Genomic DNA, 10,332 nt, shown 5'->3' with positions numbered 1-10,332 from the left:
CTTCTAGGTGGTAGAGGTCGCGGGTTTGTGAGGTGCTGTCGAAGAAGCCTTGGCGAGTTGCTGCACTGCATCCTGTGGATGGTACACACTGCAGCCACAGTGCGCCGGTGGTGAAGGGAGTGAATGTTTAGGGTGGTGGATGGGGTGCTAATCAATTGGGCTGCTTTGTCCTGGATGGTGTCGAGCTTCTTGAGTGTTGTTGGAGCTACACTCATCCAGGCAAGTGGAGAGTATTCCATCACAATCCTGACTTGTGCCTTGTAGATGGTGGAAAGGCTTTGGGGAGTCAGGAGATGAGTCAGTCGCCGCAGAATACCCAGCCTCTGACTGCTCTTGTAGCCACAGTATTTATGTGGCTGGTCCAGTTAAGTTTCTGGTCAATGGTGACCCCCAGGATGTTGATGGTGGGGAATTCGGCGATTGTAATGCCATTGAACGTCAAGGGGAGGTGGTTAGACTCTCTCTTGTTGGAGATGGTCATTGCCTGGCACTTGTCCGGTGTGAATGTTACTTGCCACTTATCAGCCCAAGCCTGGATGTTGTCTAGGTCTTGCTGCATGCGGGCTCGGACTGCTTCATTATTTGAGGGGTTGCGAATGGAACTGAACACTGTGCAATCATCAGCGAACATCCCCATTTCTGACCTTATGATGGAGGGAAGGTCATTGATGAAGCAGCTGAAGATGGTTGGGCCTAGGACACTGCCCTGAGGAACCCCTGCAGCAATGTCCTGGGGCTGAGATGATTGGCCTCCAACAACCACTACCATCTTCCTTTGTGCTCGGTATGACTCCAGCCACTGGAGATTTTTCCCCTGATTCCCATTGACTACAATTTTACTAGGGCTCCTTGGTGCCACACTCGGTCAAATGCTGCCTTGCTGTCAAGGGCAGTCACTCTCACCTCACCTCTGGAATTCAGCTCTTTTGCCCATGTTTGGACCAAGGCTGTAATGAGGTCTGGAGCCGAGTGGTCCTGGCAGAACCCAAACTGAGCATCGGTGAGCAGGTTATTGGTGAGTAAGTGCTGCTTGATAGCACTGTCGACGACACCTTCCATCACTTTGCTGATGATTGAGAGTAGACTGATGGGGCGGTAATTGGCCGGATTGGATTTGTCCTGCTTTTTGTGGACAGGACATACCTGGGCAATTTTCCACATTGTCGGGTAGATGCCAGTGTTGTAGCTGTACTGGAACAGCTTGGCTAGAGGCGCAGCTAGTTCTGGAGCACAAATCTTCAGCACTACAGCCGGGATGTTGTCAGGGCCCATAGCCTTTGCTGTATCCAGTGCACTCAGCCGTTTCTTGATATCACGTGGAGTGAATCGAATTGGCTGAAGACTGGCTTCTGTGATGGTGGGGATATCGGGAGGAGGCCGAGATGGATCATCCACTCGGCACTTCTGGCTGAAGATAGTTGCAAACACTTCAGCCTTGTCTTTTGCACTCACGTGCTGGACTCTGCCATCATTGAGGATGGGGATGTTTGCAGAGCCTCCTCCTCCCATTAGTTGTTTAACTGTCCACCACCATTCACGACTGGATGTGGCAGGACTGCAGAGCTTTGATCTGATCCGTTGGTTGTGGAATCGCTTAGCTCTGACTATAGCATGTTGCTTCCACTGTTTAGCATGTATGTAGTCCTGAGTTGTAGCTTCACCAGGTTGGCACCTCATTTTTAGGTACGCCTGGTGCTGCTCCTGGCATGCTCTTCTGCACTCCTCATTGAACCAGGGTTGATCCCTGGCTTGATGGTAATGGTCGAGTGAGGAATATACCGGGCCATGAGGTTACATATTGTGCTGGAATTCAATTCTGCTGCTGCTGATGGCCCACAGCACCTCATGGATGCCCAGTTTTGAGCTGCTAGATCTGTTCTGAATCTATCCCATTTAGCACGGTGGTAGTGCCACACAACACGTTGGATGGTATTCTTAGTGCGAAGACGGGACTTCGACTCCACAAAGACCGTACGGTGGTCACTCCTACCAATACTGTTATGGACAGAAACATTTGCGACAGGTAGATTGGTGGGGACGAGGTCAAGTAAGTTTTTCCCTCGTGTTGGTTCACTCACCACTTGCCGCAGGCCCAGTCTGGCAGCTATGTCCTTCAGGACTCGGCCAACTCGGTCAGTTGTGGTGCTACCGAGCCACTCTTGGTGATGGACATTGAAGTCCCCCACCCATAGTATGTTCTGTGCCCTTGCTACCCTCAGTGCTTCCTCCAAGTGGTGTTCAACACAGAGGAGGACTGATTCATCAGCTGAGGGAGGGCGGTAGGTGGTAATCAGCAGGAGGTTTTCTTGCCCATGTTTGACCTGATGCCATGAGATTTCATGGGGTCCACAGTCAATGTTCAGGACACCCAGGGCCACTCCCTCCTGATTGTATATCACTGTACCGCCACCTCTGGTGGGTCTGTCCTGCCGGTGGGACAGGACATAGCCAGGGATGGTGATAGAAGTGTCTGGGACGTTGGCTGAAAGGTATGATTCTGTGAGTATGGCTATGTCAGGCTGTTGCTTGAGTAGTCTGTGGGACAGCTCTCCCAATTTTGGCACAAGTCCCCAGATATTAGTGAAGAGGACTTTGCAGGGTCGACTGGGCTTGGTTTGCCTTTGTCGCGTCTGGTGCCTAGTGGTCTGATGCCGGGTGGTCCTTCTGGTTTTATTCTTATTATGACTTTTTTTAGCGAGATTTTACAACTGAGTGGCTGGCTAGGCCATTTCAGAGGGCAATTAAGAATCAACCACATTGCTGTGGGTCTGGAGTCACATATGGACCAGACCGGGTAAGGACGGCAGGTTTCCTTCCCTAAAGGACATTAGTGAACTTAGAAAATCATAATACGATTAGGCATAGTCAACACGGTTTTATAAAAGGGAAATCGTGTTTGCTAAATCGATTAGAGTAATTTGTGGGTGTAACTAGCAGGGTAGATAAGAGGGTACCAGTGGATGTAGTATACTTGGATTTTCAAAAAGCATTCGATAAGAGGTTGTTGCACAAGATTAGGGCTCGTGGGATTGGGGGTAATATGTTAGCATGGATCGAGGATTGGTTAACGGACAGAAAACATAGAGTAGGAATAAACGGGTCATTTTCGGGTTGGCAGGTTGTAACTAGTGGGATGCCGCAAGGATTAGTGCTTGGGCCTCAGCTGTTTACAATATATGTCAATGACTTAGATGAAGGGACCAAGTGAATTGTATCCAAGTTTGCTGACGATACAAGGCTCGGTGGGAAAGTAAGCTGCAAGGAGGACGCAAAGAGGCTGCAAAGGGATATGGACAGGTTAAGTGAGTGGGCGAGAAGGTGGCAGATGGGGAAATGTGAAATTATCCACTTTGGTAGGAAGACTAGGAAAGCAGAATATTATTAAAAAGAGGACTATGAAATGTTGGTAGTCAGAGGGATTAGGGCATCCTTGCACACGAATCACAAAAAGTTAACATGCTGGTACAGCAAGCAATTAGGAAGACAAATGGCATGTTAGTGTTTTTTGCAAGGGGTTGGAGTGTACGAGTAAGGAAGTCGTGTTGCAATTATATAGGGCTTTGGTGAGACCACATCTGGAGTACTGTGTACAGTTTTGGTCTCCTTACCTAAGGAAGGATATACTTGCCTTAGAGGCAGTGCAACAAAGGTTCACTAGATTGATTCCTGGGATGTGAGGGTTGTCCTATGAGGAGAGATTGAATCGAATGGGCCTATACCCTCTGGAGTTTGGAAAGTTAAGCGGTGATCTTATTGAAACGTATGAAATTCTGAGAGGACTTGACAGGGTTGATGCTGAGAGACTGTTTCCCCTGGCTGGAGTGTCTAGAACTGGGTGTCCTAGTCTCAAGATGAGGGGTCGGCCATTTAGGACTGAGATGAAGAAGTATTTCTTCACTCAGAGGGTTGTGAATCTTTGGAATTCTCTACCTCAGAGGGCTGTGGATGCTCAGTTGTTGGGTATATTCAAGTTTTTGGGTAGATTTTTGGACACTACGGGAATCAAGGGATATGGGGATCGGGCGGGAAAGTGGAGTTGTGATAGAAGATCAGCCATGATCTTATTGAAAGGCACAGCCGGCTCGAGGGGCCGTATGACCTACTCCTGTTCCTATTTCTTATGTTCTTATATTTGCCCACCCTCTAAGTCCTGGTATTACTCTTTGTTGGTCAGGCAAGAGAATAATCAAACAACTTTCCCCCAGCACTGTGTAATGCTGCACTTTAACTGCTAGTGGGCGTGTGAAAGCAGGGCTTGGGGGATCTATTCACTCTCCTTCCCTCCCTGTGGGGGAGTGCCAAACCTCTGTCCAACTTTTACCCCTGAGGCACACCTCAGATCAGGAAGTCCACCTTGACTGTTGGGGGTGGGGGGTGGGGGGGGGAGGTGGTAAGACCACCTGGCACAGAACACTGATACACCTGAATACAGCTGATCAATCAATGGGTTACTATGGATACCAACAGGGATTGTTAGGCCAGGTAGGGGTAAATTGTGGTGGGACACATACATGTTCACTGATATCTGCTTGGGGGCTGAGCATGGTGCAATCAATTACTGTACGGCTTCACAAAAGGAGCAGCACATCCCGTAGTGAAATTATTCTGCGTAACTGACATTATTAAACGTATCTGGGATAAGTGGAATGTAACTGGTATCAGTGATTGTGTTCTGAATTAATTTTACATATTGCTAAAGGATTACATAACAGCATCACCAAATCTAAAGTATTCAGGTATCAGGGCTCATAGAATATAAAATGTTCAGGGCTTGTTTGCTGTAGCAAAGATAGCCTGAAATGATCTTCCCCTTTCTTCCTTGTCCTCCATACGCACGTCAACAAATCCTGTATCACGGAGAACCTCCATGTATGGCTCAGGTGGCCATTTTGTACCCTTTATCACTCCAGCAGCAACTACCCTCTCCAGATTCTGCAGGTCAATGGTAGTGACCATTAGAGCACCTGTCGAATAAAAGATAAATATTCAATTTTCTGATACGTATTTTATTGGAAGGTATTTGAAGAAGTAACATCTGGGCATGCGACAAACCCTCGCACATTGCCGACAGTAAGGACAGGGGATTGGTTTCCTACTGGAGCTGTCTTTGGTACAGATCTAATGCAAGATTGGATGGCCTTTACTACATCATTGAGTCCACCATCAGCAGCAGCCTGCAACAGCTGTCAGAGAATGTGCAGTAGTGCACCTCTGACATCACTGCATTCCTACAGAAGGATTCTCAAATACAGAGTACCATGGAACAAGAGGCATCTCGTGGCCCTGCAGAAACCCAAAGCAGCGAGGGAACAAGCAGGGCACAGAGTTCTTTCAAGAACACCGTGCCTGGCACCAATGAGACCTTGGGCAGCTGGTTGCAGGAGCCACATTTGGCAGACTGGGTAATCATTTACAAAGAGCAGTGACAGATCAGAAACACCCTACTGACTGCTTGCATGCAGGTCATGGGTATCCAACTGGCAGGCCCATCCTCTAGGCCTTGGCAGGAGACCACTGTTGCTCCTCCCACTCAGTGGACACTCATCTAAGGTTAAGGAGTGGGACAAGCACATCTTATAGTGTTATCAAGGGGAAGCATGGGCATAGGGTTTGTAACACTAAGGCTATGTGAGGAGCCACCAATAAATCCATCTATTTTTAATTCCTGTTTGTATCCTCTTCATCCAGGTCATGGAGCACATTGGGAATCTCCAAATGGATTCCCACCCTCCCACCTTGCTCGGCTACACTGGGGGCAGGAGCAGGAACAGCCAGGAATCCAGGCAAGTGTGACTTCCAGAATTTGCCCCCTTTGCCAAAATGAACAAAATGGAGCCTTCAAAAAAAGTACAAGGGAGCCAAATGTGGTCAGCCAAAAAAATCACCCTGAAGTAGCTACAAACAAAACTGTGGCAACTGACATTGAAAACCAGCTTCACAGCAGGCCAGGCCGACTTCAAAAGGATGTGCCCATTTTCTATGGATGAACAGCTCACTGTAAGTGGACCCTCACCTGGAATTGAGAAATCCCACCATATGCAAGCAAGAGTTTGGCAGACCTACAGCGAGGCAAACTCTTAACTGGGAAATTCTTGGTGCCCGATTTTTTTTGACCCACACTCACTGCTAGCGAGGCTCTGAACTCTATCCAGAGCCTCAGAGAAGGTACCCCTGTGAGGGAGATGAATTAACATACCCATTTACAATTACATCATTTCCCTTAGGGTAGGATCAGGTGGAATCTGGTTTTACAGACCACCACTTGTAGTGACCATTTGACACTAGAGAGCATTTTAAAAAAATATTTCAAAATATACTTCACTTCATAAAATTTAAAGATACCACAATTCCAAGGCAATACAATTCAAAACAATACAACACAGATCGTACACAATATGATTCCAATATTACAATTTAAACACAGTACATATATTATAATACGTGCTGTACAATACAAGGTGGGATGGCCTTACATGCTGGCCTTTCCACATAGAGCCTTTGCACCTTGCCTCAGTGCGTGAGTGTGCCAGTCGGCAACTCTCGGTAATGGACAGCTCCTTCACCTGGAAAACCAGCAGGTTTCGGCTGGACCAAAGGGGCTCCTTCACAGAGTTGATGGTCTTCCAGCCTCAGTTAATATCTGTCTCGGTGTGCATCCCGGGGAACAGCCTGTAGAGCACAGCGTCCTATGCTAATGACCTGCTGGGGTTGAACCGGGACAGATACCAACGCATCTCTCTCGACGCCCTCTGTGCGAAGGGGCAGCCCATCAGGAGGTGGGCAACAGTCTCCTCCCCACCGCAGCCTCGAGGGCAGCTCGCGGTGACGCTGAGATTCCGTGCGTGTTGGAAGGACCGCACCGGGAGGGCCCTTCTCACCACCATCCAGGCTACATCCTAGTGCCTGTTGGTCAGTTCTAGTGACGAGATGTTCTGCCAAATGGCATCAACCGTCTGGTCGGAGAACTGCCTGATCGGATCCACCCTCTCCAATCCTTGCAGGTCTCCCAGAACATTCTGTATCAACCACTGTCTGACGGCCTTGTGGTCGAAGGGGTTCCTCCTCGGGACACTAGAGAGTCAATGATAAGCGGGTTTTTGCTGTAAGGGTCAGATTAGAAATTACTTTCTTTTACATTTCACTGGTAGCAAGGAGTTTTGCATCTTTAAGTGCAACTTGGCTATGAGTAAAGAATGTAACAGCTCCTGGGAATTTGTGAGTGTTTAGTGCCATTATTTTTCTTGCTTACGTTAACTTTAGTGAGTTCTAGTCCTTGATTCATTATTAGTTTTCCTGGAATGTCAGGTATATTATCCTCTTCCTCTACACAATGTAACTATTCAACAAGTCTGCCATTTCCTTATTTTCATTTGCAATATTAGCCAAATCTGTTTCTGAAGAACCCTCAGGATTCGTACTAATTAAACAGCTCCAGCAGTGTACCTGGTTTCATGACTCTGTAGATCTCTCTGCTCCCAGCTTGTAGGTCAGGCCAGAAATAATAACAGTTGCAGTGATACACCCTGTCCACCATGCTGTCTTCCAGAGGGATCTGCTCCACACTGCCCAGATACAGTGTCACCTTCCCAGCCTGAATGTCAGCCTGCAGCCTCCTGCTGGCTACATCATACATGTACTCCGAGTAATCCAGGCCATACAGTTTCCCTCTGGGGTGTGTGAGGCGTTTGGCAGCTTCCAGCAGGCCCAGGCCTGGTCCAAAGCCCACTTCCAGCACCACACTCTCAGGCTGAATGTCACTCAGTTTGACAGCATTCATCTCCAGAAATCTGTTCCTCTTCTCCAAGAACCTTTTCACCAACCATCCCCACGGGCCCTTGGTTGGTTTCCCCAGCTGCTGCGTGAGATGGTCAAGAATCAGATCCATAATTAAATGATTCACAAATGCTGCTGCAGCTATTGCACAACTATGAGCTGTGCACCGTCCCCTACTGTATGATTGACAGCATTGTTGGCCATACAGAAGGGAAGTGCCATCCCAGCACAAATTGACAGATGAAAATCAACCAATCAGCTAGGTTGGGACCATGTTTATTAAGTTAAGCTGAGACATTACAGTAAAAAGTGAAGTGTTGCAAGAACAGCAACTCATAGCAGCTGCTGAGCGAGAGAGAGAGAATATGTTAGCAGATCTGTGACACTGCTCACAGTGAATCAGGGGTTATGTTGTTGTAAAGTTGGAGATGCTGGGGAGAGGAAGTCAGGAAGGGCTGCACACCTCTCTGCACCCCCCCCACCCCCCTGGAAATAATTTGGGAAGTAGTTTATAAGCAATCTCCCCAGACACAGTGAAGTAAGGTGTCAGCCTTGTCTCAGTGGGCAGCACACTCGACTCCGAGTTAGAAAGCTGTAAGGTTCAAGTCCCACTCCAGAGACTTGAGCACATAATCTCGGCTGGCACTTCAATGCAGTACTGAGAGAGTGCTGCACTGTCGGTAGGGTTGCTAATGCTCCAGGATTGTCCTGGAATCTCCAGGAATTAAAGGTTAATCTCCAGGATATTGATTGAGCAACCCTGGAGAAAAATCATTGGGGTATTAAAAAAAATTGTGTCCTCTTTTAATTTTCTTTGAACACTTTTGTTTATTAATTATAAAAATATTGGAGAAGGGAAGAAAGGCTGTTTGTCTGGGTTGGGGGAGGTGGTGGTTGGAGGCAGGAGGTTATGTGATGAATCCTCCGGGAGTATGTCCAACCAGTGTTGGCAACCCTAACTGTCAGAGGTGCCGTCTTTCAGATGAGATGTTAGTCCGAGGCCCCATCTGCCCTCACAGGTGGACGTAAAAGTTCCCATGGCACTATTCAAAGAAAAGCAGGAGAGTTCTCCTCGGTGTCCTGGCCAACATTTATTCCTCAACCAACATCGCTAAAACAGATTATCTGGTCATTATCACACTGCAGTTTGTGGGATCTTGCTGTGCACAAATTGGCTGCAGCGTTTCCTTTATTACAACAGTGATTATACTTCAAAAGTACTTGATTGGCTATAAAGCGCTTTGGGAGGTCCTGAGATTGTGATAAATGCAAGCCTTTTCTTTCGTTTTGATTGGTTCCTGGAAAATGATTTATGTCCCACAGCTGAATAAATAAATACCACATTTGCATAATAAATAATTCTCTGCATGTGACATGACGAAGCAGTCCTTGACCTTCACTGCCTGTCGGTTTAGGGTGTGGGTTTTTATAGCAAACACTGAGTAATGTATAAAATTTACAAGATGGAACTAATTTCTCTGTTAACCCTTTTACCAAATGTGTCCGTGGCAATACTCGGGTGGAAATAGGGCGGAGCGAGATTCAGACCAGATCGATGTCAAGTGGACTACCTCGCTGCACTTTCTGGGATTGGCTTAATTAAATATTTGCAGCAAGTTACAGGTGTTAGGAATGCCTTTGATTCAGAGATCATTGATGGAGGTGGATTCAAAGGCCTGCAGCAGCTTAAAGGTTCAGTTAAATCCTCCAGCAGCACCACAAAAAGGGATTGTTGAGAACAGCAGAAAGTTCATGTCATAGAAGAAGAAATCAGAACACAGCACAGGGCTCCAATGAGAGCAGCATCGGACAATGCAAAGAGGTGACCAGGGCAGTGCAGAAAGACAAACGACCGTACAGGTCAGGTAATATAACAGGAACCAGTCACAACTTCTAAGAATGCTCTGTACTAAGTTCATTTGACACTTACAATAACTTTACAACACCCCCACCCCCCACACACTTACACTGGGTTGAGATGCTTGAATTACTAACCATCAATGCTCAGAAGGCAGTGTGCTACTCCTTATGCCCTCAGACTCAATCTGCAAGAGTTCCTTCACTCATAGGCTTATATGTGTTCACCCCACTAAAAGCCTCACGTGGAATGAACTGCTTGTTGCCTGCGCCCCTCATCATTCGCGTTACGCAATGCGGCTAACACCTGGGCGTTAACTGCGTCTCATGGTGAACAAAGGGAATTCTCACTTTTTGCATTCTATTACACGGACAAGACAGCACGTGACACAAGAAAGAGAAAAAATGCAACAAGGTGATAGACCCACAATCCTCTAACCTCTCATGCCCCGCGAAGAAGAAAGCCTTTAAATACTGCAGAGAAAGGCCACAGAGGGTATTGGAGAGGATAGGAGGGCAGTGCCAGCTGCAGGTTTGTGGTGATCAGAAACATGCATCTCTAACATCTGCCCAGAGACATTCACCATCACTCACCCTCTAACATCTGCCCAGAGACATTCACCATCATTCACCCTCTAACATCAGTCCGGGGACATTCACCACCACTCACCCTCTAACATCAGCCCAGAGACATTCACCATC

General features: G+C 47.4%; 1 protein-coding gene across 1 annotated transcript; it reads right to left on the bottom strand.

Moving 5' to 3' along the window:
* Positions 1-2,860: 2,860 nt before the first annotated feature.
* LOC137344354 (uncharacterized methyltransferase YdaC-like) lies at positions 2,861-7,944 on the bottom strand. Its single transcript, XM_068007238.1, has 2 exons — positions 7,444-7,944; positions 2,861-4,964 (listed from the first exon to the last, which is right to left on the bottom strand). The coding sequence occupies exons 1-2, from the start codon at positions 7,883-7,885 to the stop codon at positions 4,765-4,767; spliced, it is 642 nt and encodes a 213-aa protein (XP_067863339.1). The 5' UTR covers positions 7,886-7,944; the 3' UTR covers positions 2,861-4,764.
* Positions 7,945-10,332: the final 2,388 nt, after the last annotated feature.

This window comes from Heptranchias perlo, chromosome 27, assembly GCF_035084215.1.
Source record: "Heptranchias perlo isolate sHepPer1 chromosome 27, sHepPer1.hap1, whole genome shotgun sequence".
Taxonomy (NCBI): domain Eukaryota; kingdom Metazoa; phylum Chordata; class Chondrichthyes; order Hexanchiformes; family Hexanchidae; genus Heptranchias; species Heptranchias perlo.
Note: the sequence above shows the minus strand (reverse complement) of the source record. Positions and strands in the feature narration are given on the sequence as shown.

Coding starts and splice junctions, on each gene's coding strand:
- LOC137344354 (XM_068007238.1), bottom strand. CDS start 7,885: ATGGATCTGATTCTTGACCATCTCACGCAGCAGCTGGGGAAACCAACC. Junction 4,965..7,443: donor CTACAGAGTCATGAAACCAG/GTACACTGCTGG, acceptor TTTATTCGACAG/GTGCTCTAATGGTCACTACC.